Raw genomic sequence first — 22,017 nt, forward strand, 5'->3', positions numbered from 1 at the left:
ATTATCAATTCTGATATGTCAGTTGTAGGGCAAGCAACAAAAAGGCTCTTCCAAGCATCAACTTATATATTTGCCACTTTTCTTGCTTGCATTCTTATCCCTGAATAAAAATAATCTCTACTGGGTGAAAACACATGGTCTGTAGCCTTTTCTTGGCTATTTCTAATGAACACATGGGGTGAAGGTGTGCTCTGAGCCCAAGACTCTTACACTATCCAGACCAGCAGACTCAGACCCAGCAGGAAAGAAGGCAACACTCAGTAAACCTGGCTCATGTGGAGACTGCAACTTTATTAAATGTAAACCACATTATGGGCTTATTTAAATTAATGGTCACAGTGGGTGCTCAACACCTCTGAAAGACTCTGCACTAGAGCTAGCTATAAAATTTTCCGTCGAGACTTCTGTGTGAAGGGGAGCTGAGACCTCTGACTAGTAAAGCTTGCCAGAAAATTGCCTTTCTGTGGGAAGTTTTTCTTGATAAAATGTTCAGATTTTGGTGCTGGAAAAATAGAACATTTTTTTCCCCCCTCAGGAGTGCCTCTCATCAGAACCAGTAGCCAGATGCTCGTTTGCACAAGCCCACATGCTGTGCAAGGCCCTCTTGCCAGATCAGCTCATTTGGGTACAGCAGAGTCCAGTGCACCAAGGTGCAAGGCAAGGACTGACAGACCACTCTGGACATGGACCTGCACAGAGCCTGCCTCAGAAGCCTTGGATTCCAAGGGGGAGGTCAGACCTGAGTGCCACCCCCTACAGCCTCCACCCACTCCAGCAGCCGAAGAAACCCAGGAGGGTGGGGAGGGTCATGCCCCACCTTGGTCAAGGAAGACAGGGACCACAGAGTGGTGCCATGGGACCTGCCTCTGTCACAGTGGGCAAGTGACAGCTTGTCTGAACTAAGTCACTTCATCCTTCTGGACTGGGTGTTTCAGCTTTCTTCAAAAGATACTGTTTTCTAGGCGGTGGGGAAATCCCAAAATTTCCTTAGCAAATTAGAGCTGCTAAGACTGGCTAAAGGAAAGATAGAAGTGGTTGAACAGCAACTCATGATGCTAATAAACAGTGAAAACCTCGACAAAATACTCAGATGAAAACCAAAGGAGACCCTTTTCTGGTTAAAAAAAACAAGGACACTGTATTGTAGTTGGTTCTTGCAAGAAATAGAAACATCTTAACTGACTCAATGATGATTTTCTTCATTATTGTAGTGTTTAAAGTGTCAGTGTTCAACGATTGCTTTCAGCTTATAAAAATTAATTTCAGACTTTTAAACATCCAAACCAATAAAGCTGCATGGAAAGAACGTTTGTCATTGAAATAAAAGTTATCCCAAATATAAAGCTGGGGCAGCATTTGTAAAAATAACAGAAATATATATTACTCAGAAATACTGAGTCATTTTAATAGCAAATAAATAAATATGAGAAGATCATGAAACTCTGGAAACTAGACATTTCTAATTAGAAACTAAAGAAATTAAAGGCTCGCATAAATTCGCACATTGATCGGTCCCAAAAGCATATATATTTATACACAAATATTTACATCAATCTACATGAATGCTTTCACATTTTGTATAACCCCCAGTTTTGTAGGGTAAAAGAAAAAAAAAATACTGAGGATGACCTGGGATCACCTAAAAAGAAAAAGTCTTTTGAGTTGAAGTATTTTGTGTTCCTATTTCCGTTCATTTACAATGACAAGATAATGATTCACAGAATCACTGATAAACAGCAACTGTGTCCCTTTTTATTTGCTTCCTAACACTCCTGGAAAGCTTTATAGTAAACAGTTTAGAAGATAATGAAAGGTACAACTTCCATCTGAAAAGGTTTGATTCAACAAAGTTATTGGGACAATCACTTAGGTTAAGTGTTTAGCCCAGAGGGCAGTATAAAATTTCATCAAAATTCAAACCATGCATAAATGATCTCAAACTGCAGTGTCTATTTATACCACACAACATGTTAGTCACATTTTTCACTGAAGACTGAAAGTAATGATGAAGCAACTGATAAGGATGAAAGACTGAATATGTGCTATGCCACCCATGTATAATTCAGTTAGTGGCAAACATGGATTAGAAAGTATCCTGCAACAGCATGTGTTTTCCAACTGCCTGAGAAAAACTGTGAACCACTAACAAGGGAAGGGGACAGCAGTGAAACCAAAAATATTTTGCACAAACAGATTAGCCAGGTAAAGAAGAGAAGCTTATTAAATCACTGAGTCAGAGATTCAAAGACAATGAGAAATGCAAATACAGATCAAAAGAATATTACTATTTTATATCTTTTAGGAGTTTGGTTTCCAAAAAAAGGAAAAACGAATTTTTAATTTTTAAAAGAAAAAAAAGCACTGCCAGTGAAAAAGGGGTCATTTTTCTAAGGCTGAAATCTTCAAATTTTGGTGAATAAAAATATAAAGAAAACTTTATATAGAAAAATCTCCATTTAGAGTGCAAAATACTGTCCTCAACCTCTAGGGAAAAAAAAATCACAGTGGAAGTAAACTTTACAGTCCTTTTTCCAGTTGAAAGTTTTGATTTGGTTATTTTGGGAGAAGCTTTGAGTTAGGGATTAAGAAAAAGGTCTGTGATTTTTCATTTTAATCCTAAACAAAGACAGAATCTTTAGCTGATGACAGCCAGTGAAACAGAAATAAAAGCTATGGTACATAATGTAATTTATCAGCTGATTACAGATCACTCCATTAGACTGTACCAGCTATACTCAGACTGCAGATTTTGTCTGAACTATTAGAATCATATCCATGCAATTACACTGACCTTGAGCTGAAGTTCTGTGGTTGTTAACTGGTAAATCCAAATTCCTTGTTTTGTTATTCTGTAAGCATCTAAGGTGCTGACTTACTAATAACTAATAAAATTGTCAAGTCATGCTTCAGAGAGATTGTACTGTAGCACTGAAACTGCACAGTGGAGGATTAAACACAAACCTAAGCTGAAAGCTGTGTATGGAGCTGTGTTTTTGTACAGCAGCGTGTCAGTCTCAGCAGATTCAGGTTATCACCACTCCAAGCAGAGCCAGATGTTAATGATTTCTACCTACCTTTTTGGGGAGGATGGGATTAGAGGAAAAACTTCACAGATATCCCGAGGAGTTATCTCTGAGTAAAAGTCATGGGTTAAAGCCACACATGGAAGTAGTGGCAAGGGGAGATGAGAGCTGATATCTCTGGCAGTAGGGTAACATCAGCAGAAGAGATGCCACTGAAGAGTGGAGGGAGGCTAAGTGGTAGAGGACCTCATAAATGACTGGGAAAGATTATAACATGACAGATGCCTCCAATGATAGCTAATTTAAATGCCATTAGGTGCATTATATTTCACATGCAGACAGTCTACAGGGTGATGGAAAGTGTTACAGCAGGTTAGCATGAAAGTTTATTCTTCAGTCAAAGCAAATTCTTATCACTTCACTGGAAATGGCACTTCAACAGCTCACCTCAGCTGAGGATCTGCCCCTCTGTGTTACTGCAGCATTTGCTGTCTAACAATGTACTCAGAGCAGATGCTAAAGGTGGTGGAACTAAAGCAAGTTTCTGCTGACTCATTGCCCCCAAGAAAGAAATTATAACAAAGTTAATGAAAGTTCCAAGCATTGTACAGTATTTTTAGTTTATTTTGTTATTCTATACTTTCTGATTTTTTCCAAGTGGGTAATATTAAATAAAACATTTTTCCCAGTTAGCACTTTTACATGTTTTACATTTAGTGTATTGTTGCTATTCTTCCAATGAAGTCTAGGAAACTGGCAGAATGAAGCCTGGAGTTATGTTATTTTGAGCTGATTTCCCCGTAATGTTAGTAAACAGTTTGATGCATCGTGTCACTAGCAGCACTATTCTCTCTTGTCTTCCCCCATTTAATGAAAATCTGTGAAATAAATGCTACAAGGCAGTACTGCTGGCATGACAAATTCCAAGCCAATAAGTCTTGCAGTTGCCAAGATGTAAGCTCTGAAACTTGGCATTTGGCATTCAGAACTAGATAACCTTACTATAGTAACTACATTCACTGTATCTACAAGAGGGATGAATAAATCAACAATAATTGAACTACTAAAAGTGTCTAATTTCCAGAGCAGTGCTTCAAGCAACAACTGAAATTAAAAAACTGTTAAAACACAGCTACATACCCATACAATCTTGTCATGAATGCACTGAAGCAAAGGTTAACAAAAAAGAATGAATATGCATTCTTTTCTAAAAGTAGCATTCCTTGATCTACAGTAACGATGAACTGTATAAATGTCAGGTCCCATCCAAGTCCCACAGAGCCTGGCATTCCCAGTAGCAAGAATTTTTTATTGTTCCTGTAACATTACTCAAAGTAGGGAAAAGGCTATTCCTGCTGCATGTGGAATGCAGTCTCAATTCTTGAAGCCTGGCAATGTTTCCAAAGTTAGCAATGATCATAAACCCTGGAAATACTGTTGGTATCTCCAGGGCCTGATCCAAAACACAGTGAAGGCAAATGGGAAGATTCCACATGGCCACAGTTTTGTGTGGGCCAGGCTTAAAATATTACTTCTCTTGCCCCTTGATTTCATAGTTCAGAATTTCTCATGTTGTCCAAGTAATATCTCGTTGAATTTGCCATCCACCCATCTTTTCTCCCACTGTTAATTTTTATGAGAAAAATGCAGGTCTGGAAATCTTTAGGAAAATAACTAGCACAGTAGGTTAAACAGACTTTGTGCTTTAGAGAAACAGGATTGTCTAATAAACAGAGCTTTTAATGTAACACGTCTCCACGCTAATACACAGGAGAGAACCTACCACTGGGACACCAGCCTGCTGCACGCCGCTTTGAAAACTGTCTCCTAGAATTAATTCAGACTGATTAGCATAGCATGGATGCATTCACCTGGGGAACTAACTAAAAATAATAGCCAATTTACAAATGAACTAGAGTAGGCTTTTTAATGTCCCATGACTCCACAGATCAGTGGCAGTACACTACAGAGTCACGTCTCTGTGACTGCCACACAGCTGGCATGAAGCTTTTGGGGATACACAATCAAAAGGAATTGCTGGAAGGCACTGAGATGCTGGTGTAGTCACTCCTTGGGCCACTGTTTGGACAGTCCTGCTACGATCATATCAGTCTCAGGGACTTATTAAAAATACCAAGGAAGCTTATTTGCATCTAAAGCCACTAGAAGACAATTTGACTTTTAGGATCAGTTACTAACTTTCTTTCAGGACCTCAGATCTGGAAATCCAGTATTTATTCAGTGTTAATCTTCAGGAAAAAATATAGGCATTATGGGTTTCAAACCTTTCATTTATCATTTCAGGCTTTTTCCTGAAAGTTCAGGCATAAGAAAGACCCTCCCACCATGGAGATGTTGGTTCTTATAAATATCTCAAGGAAAACTGAAAAGTGTTTTTATGTGCTTATGTACATAAGGTATGTGGAGATAGGATAGTATTTCTACAGATGCACTGTGCAGGATAATGAAATGCATGATAAACCAGACTGAATACATATCTTTCACCCTCTGACATTTTGTAGGTCAAAACTCTGTATCTGATGTATGTATTTTAAGCCAGAGAAAGAAAGGCATATTCCAAGAAACAAGAGAATCCTTTCATTCCTCAAAATTCCTGGCATCTAAGGCTAAATTGAATACTTGTGGTATGAACATACATCCAAGTGTCTTTTAGAAGATGAGGATCATGATACAATGTTTTGAAATGGAAATTATTCCAACTTTGAAATACTATAACTTACCAAGACACCAAAGATGCTCAAAGGCCCTTGTACTACATTTAACCAAAATGCAAGACAAATAAAAACAGTTATTCTGCATAAAATGATGTGCATAATGGTTAAGGGTGGCATTGTTTCCTCTACATAAAGCAAGCTTCAAAGGGAAAAGTAATTTTTGGATTAATGGGCAAACAATGCAGAACAAATTACATTAGTAGTTAGTTAAAAGCTCTGTAAAATAGCTTGCCCTCTATTCCGAGTAATGGCACTGATGAAGGAATGGGATTTTTTTTTTCTATCCCCAACTCTCTTCCCCTGCAGTGGTTTAGACTGGGGAATTAACAGCCAGGAAGAGCATCTCTTCACATTGTAAGACATAGCATTCAGTACAGATGCAAGAAAGAATAGCTGAACCAAGAGTTTCACCATTGTTAATTCCATAAAACAGTCTGGCATGTTTTCAGTCATTAGCCTTCAGCAGATACCTAAACCAAAAGCTGGGATAGATTTAGATACCAGGCTGAAAATCTTGTGAAGACAAAGTATACCAGAGGGTTACCAAGTTGTTTAAAAACCAAGCTCAAGACAGTGATTCACACCATCATAAGAATTTAGCATGACTGTAAATTCCTCACTGGCTGGACTTCCTCTTAAATCAAAGGGCAGTCAGACTGCATTTTATTCAGAATTTTGTAACCAGACCCCCAAACCTGGCAGTTTGGTTTAAATGTTCAGATCAAAGGCCAGGCAAATGGCAGATCCTCTCTGTTCTCTCCTATTTACCCTCCTCATCCCCACCCTGCCCAAATCTGACTTTGCCAGAGAAGGAGAGACTGTATCCTATCTAAAGAAGGACAAAATAGAAGGCAAGAAATATTGGTTCCACTAGGTGATCGAGGAGGAGAAATTTGAATGTCATCATCCACAGTTCTATCATCACCTCTGAAACAGGAAATAAGAGCCCCAGTTAACAAAGCCCACATTTGCCCAAACTTTCCTGCTCTTTTCAGCTTCACCATCAGAGCTTCTTGTTTCCACCCTTTGTGAAGTATCTGTTTGTACTGAAAACCTGTAAAAGCAGAGACCCTGCTAACTTCTCTGGCTGTTTTGTCACACATCACTTTATTTAATAATAATTATTCCTCTGCAGAGGTATTTTATTCTGATAAAATCAGAACTATCCCACCAGGATCTTCAGCTACTTATTCATTTTGCTACAGGCTACAACAGAAGGAGTTAGAGAATTTACTGAAATAACAAAGTCATTTTACATACATATGGTCTATGCTTCTGTGCCACAGCAGTGACAGATAAAAAGCAGCAATCTATCATATTTTTCTCTCCACATTGTACTCAATAGGATCCAAAGTGTGGTACCCATTTTGCTACTAATGCACATGTATAACTCCCACTTATTTACTGTAGTGCCCTGAAGATGTGACAGTTAGTATGTAATGCACTTATTATTTTTATTCATTCTATTCATTAGAGATGACCATGTATGGCACACTTATAGCTTCGCTTTTCCCCACTAGTCATCAGTAATTTCATCTTTTCTAGCTCATGAAAACAAAATGTTTATTAAATGACAAACAACAACCACATCTCTCTCAACTCCACGTTTCACAGCCAGTTTCCCAAGTCTTCTACTCTCCTATGAGCCTGAACAAACCAAAGGGCAATTCAGCTAAGTCAGAAAGTGCTTTTGTGCTGAGCAGAAATCCAAGCTGAATCGTGTGAAATGCCTGCGAGGGAGAAAAGCTGGCAGTGCTGTCTTGAAGATATTTTGACTGCACTCACAGCAAAGGCTCCAACAACTTTGTGAGCCCACATTGCTTGGTAACTCGAGACTCAACATTCCCCATATTTCAGAAGAGAAATTAGCAATTTATTGTCAAAGAGCTGCATGTTAGTCATACAGTTTTCCCCCTACTATTACCAAATTTGAACCATATTCTTTCCCTTTTACCAGATAAGAATTCTCTAAGATGGAGGAAGAGAACAGAAAGAGCATATTGGCAAGGAATTATAAGCACACAATCCTGGAGAGGTCTAGGTCAAACTGTGAAATGCTCCAGCACTGGGGAGCATTTTCCCTGCTCTTTCAGCTCCGTTACTCATAATCGGATGTCAATCACACAATTCCCTTGACAAGATCTCTAGGAAAACTTTGGGTCTGTACTGAAGTTGCTCCATGCCTAAGCTCACTACTCCTTTCAAGAATATTAAAGCCAATAGAAAAGAACAAAAAGAACACCAAGCAAACAGACAAACATCTCCCTAGTAATTGTGACTGATCAGTCACTGACAACACTCAACTGACACTCTCAACTAATTCTTTGTATCACTAATTTCATCTGTATCACAGTTTCTCTTCTCTATTGCTAGTGGCCAGCTCTCAGCTGGAGGAGTTGTGCAGCTCTGGAACCTGCAGGAGAAAGCACATTGCCTGCCAACCCTTTCCATCACCCTGAACATATAAATAAAATTATCATCAGGTATAATTGCACTGAAGTCCACAGGTAACTGCAATAGTACATGTTTCCCATCACCATAACAACATCAAATCCCGGCAAAATTAAGAGTGTGCATACGAATTGGAGAGCTTTGGAAAAGAGTCCCAGAGAAAACAGGAAAGACTCATGTTTCATGTATTTTCAGTCCTAAAAAGTTTGTTTCCTATTTTTTTCCCAGAAGTTTAGATTAATTTTGAAATAATACTTTTTGTTGATTTCAAATTTTTTCCAAACACCTTATTTCTCTTTCAAGTTTCACTGGCAAAATTTTACCACAATGCACCAGAACAGGGAAATATTTTTTTTTTGTTGCTTAAGAGAGGAAAGAAATAAAATCTCTGAATGTGTGTGGTTCATTGGGATTTGCTCAAACATGAATTAAATTATATAATAAAAGAAGAAACCAACAGCCCCAGAAAAATTAGAGCACATAGTAAAAATTCCATTGTCATATTTAATGATTTTTCCATAGAATAATTTTCCAAAAAGTAAACTTTTTCTGTAGCAGAAAAATCTCCCATGAGACTAAAACTAAAGAAAAATCTCCACAGATATATGTACTGGACTGCTGTAAAAAATTCAATCCTCAAAGATTTGAGAACAGGCACCAAAGTAAACGCCATCTAATATCTGAATATGCTAAGAAAACCAAGCCAAAACATAAACATGATTTGTCTCCTGCTGAGATTTGCCTGCAAAAAAAACGCCCCACAAAGACTTCAGAATCAGGGAACTGTGCTTACAAAACTAAAGCTTAAGCATTTTTAAGAATAATGTGAAAGATTTGAAAGCATTCAAAGAAAATAGTGGGACTTTGGATTTCTCCTAAGAGTTCAGGCTTGGCCTGCCTTTAATTATATTCCAAAATGGAATTAGAAAACTTTAAACAGGGTTTAGGCAGACTATCAGAAGTTACTGAGAAATTTTTAAAAGATTAGCACTTTTTAAAACAAGCAGTAAAGGGTTATTCTGCTTTTCACAAAGGAAGTTGAATATCCGCTCTTAATGGCAGTATTTTATATATAGTGCATGAAGCAGATCCTACTAGGACTGCTATAAAAAGCTGGTAAAATTTGACCTTTGATTTTAGGTAAATGTTACATATTTGAATAAAAGGTTGCATTTATAGGCAGCCACAGAATTCTTTTTTTCTTTTCTTTTTTTTTTTTTTTTTTTTTATTTTAATGAAATCTTTAGAAAAGCTCAAGGGACAATCCAGGGCAATTTTTAACAGGCAATGTTAATTTTGAACAAATTCAAAACACTCAGGCAAGGGTTTTCCTCTAACATAGGATTCATCACCCTCCTAACTTGGTATAAATTCAATCTGTTCTGTTTGTATGACATAAACAACAAGCAGTTTCACAGGAATGAGGCAAACCATATGTGAAGGTGTTTTAGAAAGCACAACAGGGAATACACGAAGCAAAGAAGCATCTGCATTTATTTCAATGTCAAATCACATGTGTATTATAAAGGGAAAGTTTATTGTCTTTATATGAAAAACAAGTTTATTGTATTGTGCTCTTTATGGTTAACTCTTCCTGCCCCTCAGTATCCTCCTCAATTTGGAATAAAAAATAAACAAAAATCATGAAGTCTACAGGTGCAAAGGCAGGATTGTTGGTGGCTGTCACATGCTGACAAGAACCCATTTTGTCCTCACCATCCCCTTTCTAGCTCTCTTGAACAAGAGCTGCATCTGATCCTGATGGGTGTGAGTGAGAAGCAAAGGCTGGTCCAATGCCCTGGATTCCAGAAATGCAGGAATATGACTCTAGATAGGATTTACCAGCCTGTCTCCTGCATCAAGATGCTGTCTGGTGCTACCAAGCCACCATGGGCAACACATGGCACTGCTGCGTGGGGCACTGGGTACTCCCCCACAAAAGGCGGTGCCCTACAATTAATTGGTTTTATAGAAGCTGGCCAGAGTCAGCTTTACACATTTGGAGTTGAGGAGAAAAATATTTCAAAGCAGTATTTAGCCTGGGTAGGAGCTACAGGCACGTTGTTAAAAAGCTAATTGCATGGAGACAAAGGATGATCGTTACTTTTATATTACTGTGTAATATTAACCCTTGAGAGCTGTGTTTGATGATAAGTTGTTGGCAATTGAAACTGCTGGTTTTTATATTTAAACTCAGAAGATTTCTAAAGTCACAAAAAGTGTGTATGTCATTATTTTATTTTTTTTTGTATTAAGACAAAGGAAGGTTTTTGAAATCTGAGGTCTTTTTCACGTCTCCTCTAGAACCGTATATAAAAAGCAAAGTTAAAGCATTGAAGTGTTGAAATTATTTCTCACATCTGTTTTTTTTTTTTATACATGTTCAGGAAATCTATCTTTATAGTGACAAATAGTCATGAAGAACATTTTTCCCTTGTTTCAGGGAACAGAAGAGAGCCAGAGAGCTTCTAACAGCAGATTTTGGGCTGCAAGGTCAAAATTCCTCCAAACTTTCCTCCTTTATTCTCAAGGTTACAGATCTCACCCGTATTATTCAGACGAATAATAGTCACGAATAATTTTGATGTTCTGCTGCAGATTACACAGGCTTTTAGCTCCAGGAACAGAAATCCCAGAGAAGGCAGGTTCAGTGATGCTGCGGTGCAAGGCAAGGGCATGGGGTGGGCTCTCCAGGAAGGTCAGCAAAGCACTTGGTGTGTACCTGGCATCTACCAGGCTGTGACTGCAGCTGACAACACCAGCAGAATGGATGGCCCTACACAACCACATTTGCCTGTTGTCTTAACCTCTTATTCCTCACCTCATCTCTGGGACTCATCCCCCTCACCCTCAACTCACTGGACCCAAGCAAACGCCTGCTGCTCTGAGCAAGGCTGTACGTGGGCACTGGGGGAAAGGCACTCGTGTACTCTGCGAGATCGAAGCTGAAGCCTGTGGGCTTCTGCAGCCAAAATGATCTTTTTATTACATATGTGTATAATGCCCACTGTAAGCAGGTTTGACTATGGCCTACGGATGTGAGACACCACTGTCAAATTAATATGAAGGGAGAAGGACAAGCATGCTATAGCAATGGAAGCAACAAAAAAACCCAAAATCCCAATTATCAGAAAAATATTTGTGATCACAAAAGAATTTCTTGTTCGTACTCACCAATCTTCCCTTTGGCAAGCCTTAAAAGAGAAGGGAATATGAGAGAAAGAAAAGAATAGAGAAAAAATCGTGGGAGAGGCGGGGTGTGGGGGCAGGAAGAGAGAGACTGAGACAGTGGATACTTTTAAATTGTCACAGTACAACACTAGCTTTTAATTAATACAGGGTATGTATAACTTTGAAGATTGTTGGTCGTGCAGTACTTTATGATAAATACATTTTATGGGATTTTGTTTTTAAAGAGGATTTTGTAAAATAACCTAGCCCAATAAATGATTTACCAGCTGCAATAAAAGATCAAGGAAATTGCTCAGATTGCATCTTGGAGCATCTAAAACTCTGAAGTTTGTGGAGATCTAAGCTGCCCCCAGATCTACAGTGCTATTAAAAATTTTTGTAGTAGCTAATTATCTTACATTGCATTTTTTAAAAGGTAGCAATTGTAGTAGAGAGGAAGGTCTGGAAACAGACAAAGAGGAGTTGATGCCCTTTGATGGAGAAAGTAGGAGAGAAGGGGAGGAGAGAGACAGAAGTGAGTAACAATCGAAACATCATGCTGGTATAGTAACAAATGGAATTAACAACTCACAAGGTATCAGATTCCCAAGTAAATTTCCTGAATTAACTCTTTATTTAAAAAATAGATTATTTCTATATTCTTATATTATATAATGTTATTATATTATCATTACATGGCATACTATATGTAATACTTATATTACTTGGCCAAGAGTGGAGTAATTTCATTTTCCTGATTGTTTTTTTTCTTTCTGATAAAAATGATCACCACAAATGAAGCAGAAAGGAAAGAGATTCCCTCTAAACTCTGTTTTGTTCTAACGTCATGGGACTTGAACATAACAAATAAGTAAATAAAGCAAGAACTGGTCCTTATTTCCAACAGGATGACAGACACAGTAAATAGAATGGCATATTGAAATAACAAAATACTGGCCTCAGCTAGGACAGGCAGCACCCTGTCATGTGCCTTGTTGCATTTGTTTTGTACCAGGAAGATCTGGTTCATGCCCTGTAACTTCCTGAGCCCAGATAAAACTCTGCCTGCCCAGGGAACCCTGGCAAAGGCAGGGTCCTTGCAGGGATGGGGCTCAGGGGCAGCTGGGCTCCCTAGAAAAGGACAAGGAAAAGAAGTAGAAAACAAAATAGAAGAAAGGGCAGTCATTTTCTCCTATTCCAGAAATCAGAAGGTGAGGTGCATTTCAACAGAGACAAGTGCCTGTCCCCTCTGCTCCTCCAGATACCTTGTGCAATTGCAAAGGCCATGGAGTTCAAAGCCTGGGGCCAGGTTGATAAGCATGGAGTGGGGCCTCTTTCCCAACGCTTTTAAGCTGAACAACTTTGAAAAGAATAAAGGATCAATGCTACTGACTTTAAAGGCAGACAGAACCACAGAATGGCTTGGGTTAGGAGGGACCCTAAAAGCCACCTAGTTCCACACCCTCTGCCATGGGTAGGGACACCTTCCACCAGACCAGGTGGTCCAGGGCTCCATCCAACCTGGCCTTGAATGCTTCCAGGAATGGGGCATATTCAATTAAATATTAATTCTATCACTGTAACTCTGCAAGACATGGAATAGAGAAAGTGAAGTTCACCACCACAGAAAGCAGATAGATAATTGATGATAATTTGGTTAATTTAATTTTAAAATTGAGGTAGGTAAAATGAAACATTGGGAGTTGGCAAGGATATTTGGATGAGCACTGCTACTCTAAAATCCATTCTTATATTATAACCAGGATGGGGGAGTCCTTAATTGTCCAAAATAACCATAATTAATCCATCAGAATTATGGAAGCCTAATTATATGAATGTGTATTATTCTTCTGCCCGATGTCTGCCTTCTCCAGTACTCAGGGTTAATCACCTCTAGGGCTGAGTTCAGATTGCCACAGTGAAAATGCACTTGGGGTCCATAAGGTCTTTACCTGACTTCCTGCCAATTTTAAAGGCAGCAAAGGAAATGAGAGCAGGGCACAGACAGCACTAGAAATGTTGAAGGCTGCTTGGCTTGCCTGTGAGATAATCCTGTCTTGTGTTTTGATACGGAAGTAACTTAAAACTAAATTTTCACAGACATACACCTTATTCTGATGTTTGTTTTCTGGATGCTTTATTTGAAACACTAGGGGCTGATTTGGAGATCATGGGTGCCAGAAATGTACATTACAGATGGGTTTGCAATATTCAAAGCACAGTAGGGAGCTATATGAAAGATTATCAATCAGATCATTTCATTTAGTAAAGGATTGGGTCTTCATTGTTTTTTACTAAATACAAATAACTGTCCAACTTTTGGAATTACCTAGAAGATGAAATTCCAGGAAATATAATTATAAGTAAATGAAAAGATTTCATTTTGATGTAGCCTTTTTAATTTCACTTTAATTTATCTATTCATTTTAAGTCATTTCCCATATGTGGATTTTATAATAGAGAATAGTAATAATATTCAAAGTAACATCAAAAAAAGGTAGCGTATTGCTCCCTAAAATGCTGAAAATATTATGCTGGAAATATTTTTGCCTTTATTCCCCTGACACAGCTTCTCAAAACAATGCAGCAATGACAAAATTGCATTCTCAGACAAAAAGCACTCCCAATTTTTTTTTAATTCAACTTCAATCATAAATAATACTGAGAAATCCAAGAAAATCCCATGAGTTCTGGGTTTTGGTTTTTTGGGTTTTTTCAGGCCAATAAGTTTCATCTAATGGTAGATGCCTCTGTAATGCACATATAGCAAGGCAAACTTTCAGGTTGTGAAACTGTTTGATGTTGAGGTCACTTACCACACAGAAAAGGTATATTTCTCCAAGTCTTCCAAATAAAAATTACTCTCTGCAGATGTTTTCCCTGCTTCTCGGCTTGCATTGTTCTTGAGACCTGAGTTTTCTTCATAACATTGGTCAGGTGGGTTATTCCAGCTGACCTTTAAATAAAAATAAGAAACAAGTTAGAACACTGAGGTAATTAGCTGGACATAGCTAGCAAAGAGGTGCCATTTTCTCTGTTTTGACTTCTAGCTCTGTTTTCACTCTGTAACAACATGGGAAGCAGCAGTGACAAAGCTGCTTTGAATATGTATTCAAAACACTTTGAAAAGACTAGCCTATTTCAATTGGAAGGGACCTACGACAAGCATCTGTGGTCCAATTTAGAACTGACCAAAAGTTAAAGCATGCTGTTGAGGACACTGTCCAAATGCCTCTTAAACACTGACAGGCTGGGGACATCAACCACCTCTCTAAGAAGACTCTTCTGGGATTTTGGCCATCCTCTCAGTAAAGAATCTCTGCCTGCTGTCCAGTCTGAACCTCCCTTGGTGCATCTTTGAAACATTCACACATGTCCTATCACTGAATATGAGCAAGAAGATCTCAGCTCTCCCTTTCCCCTTTTCCTCCCCTGGAAGCTGTAGAGAAGAATAAGGTTCCCCTGAGCCTGCTTTTCTCCAAGCTACACAAGTCCTCAGTCACACCTGACAGGACATGCCTTCCAGCCCCCTATTTTACCCTCCTCTGGACACACCCAAGGACCTTTTCAGCATTTGAAAATCGTGGGACAAGCCCTTTCAAGGAGGTGCAAGCTCATGGTGACACCAGCAGTCAGCCAGTCTTCCTCCACCCACTTGCCTTTTCCAGTGCTGCACACCACACTCTGTCAGTGCAAAAATCTGGGCACGTCCATAGTAAGACATATGGAGGGAACTGATCTGGGAGTGGAATTAATACTGTTTGGCTCCTTTTTTTATCTTTTCTTATATTAACTGGGTTAGCTCTCAGCTGGACCCATTCTGATCCAGGCCACCCTGCCCCAGTTGCCAGCACAAAGGAGAGGGACAGGACCGCACCTTTCAGTGCTAGTGCCAGTTTTATTTAAACTCATTAAACTCATTTAAACTACTCTTTCAGCTACAAAGTAGAGGATCCTGATCTGTGCTCATCCCTGGAATAACACCTTTGCATGCACAGGGTCTGATTCAGCACTGGCATCGTCCCTCTGAATTGACTATCAGATTCCCTGGATGTTTGGCATTATTGCCCCTGGACAGAAAGCCAAACATCACTTCCACCAAGAGACACGATGAGGTCATAATTTACCAGACAAATATCATGGTGACTTCCATGGTGATATCTATTAATACCTTCCCAGGCACAATACCAAATTGTGCAAAGGGTTTGCTAGCATTTAGTGAACAAGTCCAGAGAGGACAAGGGAATGGATGCATTGCAGTCATGCCACTTTACACTTTCCTAATTATGAAAACTACAAATATTTTAGTTTAGTTGTTTTTGTTTTGGTTTGTTTGGTTTTTTGGGTTGCTTGTTGGGGGTTTTTGGTTGGTTTGGTTTGGGGTTTTTTTTGGGGGGTTTGTTGGTGGTGTTTTTTTGGTTGATCTTTTGTTGCTTTTTTTTTTACTCTGTAAACCATTTTGCTTTAAAATGTGAATTTGTGCTCTGAATCTTGGATTGCATAGATCTCGTGCACATTTTGAATTTCAGCCACATGACTGCCCCAATTTATTCCCTAGAAGTCAAGTTTCAGAATGGGTAGCGTGTGCAACATACTTTGTTTGCACTGACATTGTCTGCATTAAACTATTCCTTTGTAAAGATCTTATTTATGACAGAAATCCCAAAGGTGTTAAAGAGTATTATGAGTTAATTTCTCTGAGACTGTGTTTGCTCTTGTCTGAGGTACAAAAAGCAGAAACTCAGTCATCTGCATGAGGTTGGCATTATAACCACAGAATGCTTTACCTCTCTCAGAAATCACTGACTGTGAGCATTCTGTCTTTTATTGATACATTCCATATCTTAATACATGCAGTGATTTGCACACTCATTGTGACAAAAGCTGAATTGTTGCCAATGCCCATCACTCAGAATACACTTAGTGAGAGACCATTTGCACCTCTTTACCACAGATGAATTTGGGAGCAGTGAGGGCAAAGCAGAGAAATTTATACTCCCCAAAAAGTTGAGGTCAGACTCAAAGATCTTTCTTATTCCTTTTGATATAAAATAAAATAAAATAAAATAAAATAAAATAAAATAAAATAAAATAAAATAAAATAAAATAAAATAAAATAAAATAAAATAAAATAAAATAAAATAAAATAAAATAAAATAAAATAAAATAAAATAAAATATCTGTTTACAAAAAGTAAAGGAGGAGAATAAATCACTACATGAACTTGTGTCTTCTTCCTTAAGTCTGTTCTTTACATTAGTCATTGTTTTCTATATCCAATTGTTGCGTAAAATTATTTTACAAGATACTATCCAAAGATACAATTAGACCCAAATTATATAAATCAGGTCAAATGCCTAAATCTTGAACATGCTAAAACAAGGCTCTCTCTGAACATTAGGATTCACTTATCCCATTAGAAATGAGGGGCTCTCACAACCTCTGAAAGGAGATTTCACATGCTCACATTTCTTTTGTGCAGAAGGATTCTCGTAAGAGGCTCAGTTCAGAAATCTATTCAAACATGTCAATAACTGTAAGCTTGTGAATCATCTCAGTGAGACCAAAGGGACTAGACAGGGCTGAATTACCCATGGGTTTACGCACCTCGCTGAAACCAGGTCACTTTAATGTGGCTTTGAGAGCCACCCACAACTGAGGTGCCTATAAGACCATGGCATTTTGTTCAAAGGCACTGTGATATTATGGGATTGTAGGAAATGAATTTCACTCTGCCACTCCCATGGGTTGGGCCGGGTTGCTTTGCCCATTACACCCATTCCATCAGTCTTTAAATCATCCCTCCTCTAGATATAAACACAGACACGCATGCACACCTCAGTCTGCAGCTATATTTATATGAAACTCTGTTTTCTTCAAGTTATCCCTATCTTCCTGAAGAAATAAATCACTTGGAAACTGAGACATTGAAAAGCAAGGGAATATCCAGTTGGCCAGTCTGGTTTTGCTCTCAAATGTAGATCATCACTCTACTAAATTTAAAAGTGGCAATTGTAATCCCCAGCCATTGAGTGTTTGTGCTACGCTACACAAGTTTTTGGGTACTCTGAGTACTGTGGTGATTTTTTCCTATGGGCAATTGAAAGTATTAAAAATGCTTCAGGGTGTATCTAGAACAGGGTGAGACAAATTACCAGAATGATTAATTTGAATGTTCATGTTTGCAGTTCATTCACTGCAGCCATACTGATTTAAGGTTAGAAGTGGAACAACAATTACAGAGAAAAAAAATGCAACTATCATTGGAAAATATCTAATTTAATAATTTAGTGCAGGGAGAAGCAATTTTCAGGAATACAAAGTCTTCTTTGTGTCTTATTTCTCAGTATTTACATGAAATCTGAAAGTTTTAGGAGCATCTCACCCTGAAAGTGTTATCCTGTTGCAGAAAAAATTCCATGGTAACTTGCACCGAGGACACAATATTTGTTCACAAATTAATGATGTCCTTGGCCAGGATACTACAAATACATATACTAAAATTTTCTGATAGTCTTCTGCACAAGTACACGAGAGCTTGAAACTTATGGATGCATATGAAACCTATCTCATGTTTACACAGTACTGAAATAATATCATCCTGCAGCTTGATCAAGCTACTGTTTGATTGCTCAGTGGTCCTTCCTACTCCTCCTTTGAAGTTTCATTGCTGAAGAGATTCACTGTACAGGAGACAGCTATACACCTGGACATGTGAAGCTTTATTTTGGCTACAAAAAAATTCATAGGGATAGATTAAAGAAACAACTAGAGCAAGCAAGACCACAAATCACTCTCAAATGGCACATGTAGAAGCTCCAGTGGCTTCTCTGTGAGCTTTAAGGGAGGTGGTGATGTTCATATCAAGACCAGTACCTTGTGATGTCCTCCTTGGATTTCCTTCAGCCAAAAAGAGCCACAGTGCTTGTCTGCATTGCCATGGCAATCTTGGCAATCCTCTGTAAGGGAAAAAAAAACCAATGAAACAAACATAAATTATTTTTATATTTGTGCAGAAGGTAAACCTCTGTAAAGGAAGCAGCTGGTTCCCTCCTGCAACAAGATGCTGGCTGACTTCAGGCTGATCACTTTTCCCCCTCCATCTGAGTTATAAATAGGTGGTTATTTCTCTCCTACGTTCTGAAAGTGATACTATGATAAATGCAGAGAAGACTTCAGATGCTGTGGTGTTAGAAATAACAATTGCATAGATGAAAAATGGTGGGGAAAGTAGAAATAAAGAAATAATAGACACAAGAAGAATGCCATGGGAGGGTATTTAAATGCCCCAGGAAGTGTTCTTCAGAAGACAGCAGGAGGTTAATTTTCTTATATGGGCATAGTTGTGGATCAAGAATGAGGCACAGGGACATGAGGTACTTGAATAAACTTTTCTTAGAAAACACAAGTCACATGCCCCTCAAGCTCCTGAGGGAGCTCCTGAAAAGCAGTGACCTGTGGAATGAACAAAAATGGACTCCCACATCATAGTAAGCAGTGGTGTAGCAAAAATAAAGGTCTGTACTACACTCCTTAATATATGACACATGAAGAATAAGCCAAAAACACATTTAACAACTATTTCAATTTTTTTTTTTTTTTCTTTTTAAGTTATTTTGAGTTGCACACAGTAAAGGACAGTCTAGTGCATTTAAAATCACAGTAAAGCAAGGATCTGCTCTTAGGTGTTACAGTGGTTGATACACAAAATGTGTACATACAATGTCACAGTTTAAAGGCTGTCTTTGTGTACACTCCTGTATTTCCTACTTTCTACATATGTATATATACACATATGTACAGGTGTGTAGATGTGTTGAGCACTCATAGTGAATGAGGAATTTACAGATATTTATGAAATATATATATTATATATATTATATATTATATATATTATATAAATATATAAATATATTTATGAAAAAAGAGGTTTTACTGAATTCAGCAAAATGGCATGAAATACAGCTGCTGGGTATGTCACGTGGGCACACATGCAGTATAACCTGCTCAAACTGTCGCTACGTATCTTGTATATGGGATACATGCATGGACCCAGAAATGCACATTAAAATATAAATATACCTTTGTAAAGATGGTTCCTGTGGTTTTTCTTTGTTTAATTTCTTCTTTTTTTTTTTTTTCTTTTTTTTTTTTTCTTTTTTTTTTTTTTTTCCCCCAGTACACAAATATGGCTTTCCAAACAGCCTTGCTGAAATGATGAATACTTTAACAATGTTTTTGGAGTCAGATGAATAAAGCAGTAATTATCTTGGCAAAAAAAAAAGAAATGGGACAATAAAAAGAATAAAGAAAACAATAATATTCTACACTTAAGAAATGGGAGGGAGAAGGAACTCAAGTCTGTTATTTAATCATGACATGCTCTTTTTATATTTTATTTGTAAGGCTCTGAATGCTCTTTTCTTTCTATACCACTGAGCTCATTACTTTAATTCCTCATAGATTTTTCTGAACAATTTTTGCTAAGTAAAAACACAATGTAATTCTTCAATGGCTGTAACAGTAAGAAGCTGCTCAAATTAAAGATCAATAAAAAGTACAGAAAAAAATCTGTATGAAAATAAATAAATAAAAGACAAGATGGGAAATGCCTGCAATTAGACAGGATGAAAAATCTAAAAAGAAATTAAATTTAGTTGTAATACATTTCCCATTCTTTTCTTCATGAAAATTACTACTGAAGTGGTTTTTTTCCTGTAATTTAAATGTTAAGCTGCCAGATGTGTGTCTCATGCTTGAAGAGTTGAAGCTTTGCATTATTTAGCATATTAAGATTCACAGAATTTAAAAAAGGGCTCCTTTATTGCCTGGAGGTTCTAATTAAGTAAACCTTAGCCTGGTACATTTAAAACTCGCAATACAAGAGATTTTACTTCCCCTTTTTTTCTCACCAGCCAAATCTCATCAATATAATAAATATGGAAAATACTTAAGATGATACAATTTTTCTTTGGCTTGAGGAATTAAACCTATCTATTATTTTAAGAAGTTTTTAATAGAGGCCAGCAATCAGAAAGGCATTTAAAGACTCCAGTCTACTTTTTAATCATAGGAGTTCCTTCTGCTTATTGGCTGGGGGGAAGTGAATGTGTCTTATAAAACTGAGCTGTGTAGAAATTGTTTCTTCCACATGCAAAAAACAAAGTGGTTCTGAGAGAGAAACAAGAACCACACAGTTCTTCATTATTAAATTGCATTTTACTTTTTTATAACTTTTTATAATTGACCACAGAAAACTAATAAAGCATTAATTAGCTGCACTATCAGCAATTTGTTCATTGAAGGAGTTGGGAATGCTGCATCAGGAACTGTAATAGCATAAAAATTCCTTTGACATAGAGTACCCATAAATCATACCTTAAATATTGTTATTTTTGCCATTTTAGAAAATGTCAAAGGTGTCAACTTTGTGCAGATATAACACTTAGCAGTGACTATTTTAGTAAATTGACTCAAAATACATTTTGTTCTCTGACAGGGGAACATAATATCATTCATGATAAAAATGAACAATTTGAGGAGGAGAAAACAGGACCAAGAAAGAATGATCAAAGACAGGTATCATAGCTGTGACAAAGGCACAGTGGCAGATGTAAACTCTCTGTTAACAGCTTTATTTGGAAGTCAAGAAACATATGCATAAAAGCAGGAAAATATGATTACACCAGAGCATGGGAGAGACAGTAAGATTCTTAATCCAAAGCTATGGATCTGTGATCAGCTGTTAATAAGTTCAGCAGAATAGTTTAAATGTCTATGTTCATACAAGACAAACAGGAAAAAAAGAGTGGCATTTTTTCTCACCACTGTGGAATGGGCATGGACAATACTAATGTCTGGATTTGGAAAATCATGGTGATATGAAGGTTATTTGCAGACCTTTACAATGCTGAGAGCCGTCATTTATGGGTCATATTAAATCCCAACCAAATGGTTTAGATACCACGTGGATCATGCCTGATAAGGGATGCAGAGAAAGGTTTACCCATATAAAATCTCTGAGCTCTGCTTGGACCTCATTTTTAAAATACCATGGAAAGAGGTTGGAAACAAAAACATTACTGCTACCCTGTTACCCTTATCCACAGTCAGCCTTCTCAAGGCAATATCAGAGCATAATAGCATGACCTTTAAAATCACCCTTAAAGGGTGTCTTAACACTCTTTCTAACCCTTGCAGACAAAAAAAATTATTATTCCCAAATTAAAATAAAATTAATTAAATTTAAAAATTAAATTAAATTAAAATCTTCCTAACCCTTGCAGAATAACACTTGATAATTTTTTACCCTCTGCAGTCAGTCTGGAAGTTATCATCTTTGGTTATGCCTTCTATAACAAGTACTGTGGTGCAACAGGAGTGAACCTGTAGAATGAAACCAAGGATTGGGGAGCACCATTGAACAGTGAGAACCCCAGTATGTGTTGAAGATTTTATGTCAGACCAGTCTTTTTAGTCTGGTCCTGTTAACTGATGGCCCATTAATATCTAATCACATCTAAAGTATTTTCCCTTGCTGAGATTCACCCTAAATGCATATATGGTTGATAACTGTGAAATACTTATAATTTATGTATGGGGGAATGGGGAGTCTAAAAGATTTTTTAAAAATATGG

At 37.6% G+C, this 22,017-nt stretch overlaps 1 protein-coding gene across 1 annotated transcript in view; it reads right to left on the reverse strand.

Annotated features, from left to right (window-relative positions):
- Window positions 1-22,017, reverse strand: part of LOC111923933 (uncharacterized) — a 262,384-nt gene that overhangs the window by 71,543 nt on the left and 168,824 nt on the right. Inside the window, exons 15-16 of the mRNA XM_086901524.1 lie at window positions 18,257-18,339; window positions 14,197-14,336 (exon numbers count right to left, since the gene is read on the reverse strand). Coding sequence (XP_086757650.1) covers window positions 14,197-14,336; window positions 18,257-18,339 — 223 coding nt within the window. The remainder of the gene's footprint in view (window positions 1-14,196; window positions 14,337-18,256; window positions 18,340-22,017) is intronic.

This window comes from Cyanistes caeruleus, chromosome 1 (assembly GCF_971803275.1).
Source record: "Cyanistes caeruleus chromosome 1, bCyaCae1.hap1.1, whole genome shotgun sequence".
NCBI lineage: Eukaryota > Metazoa > Chordata > Aves > Passeriformes > Paridae > Cyanistes > Cyanistes caeruleus.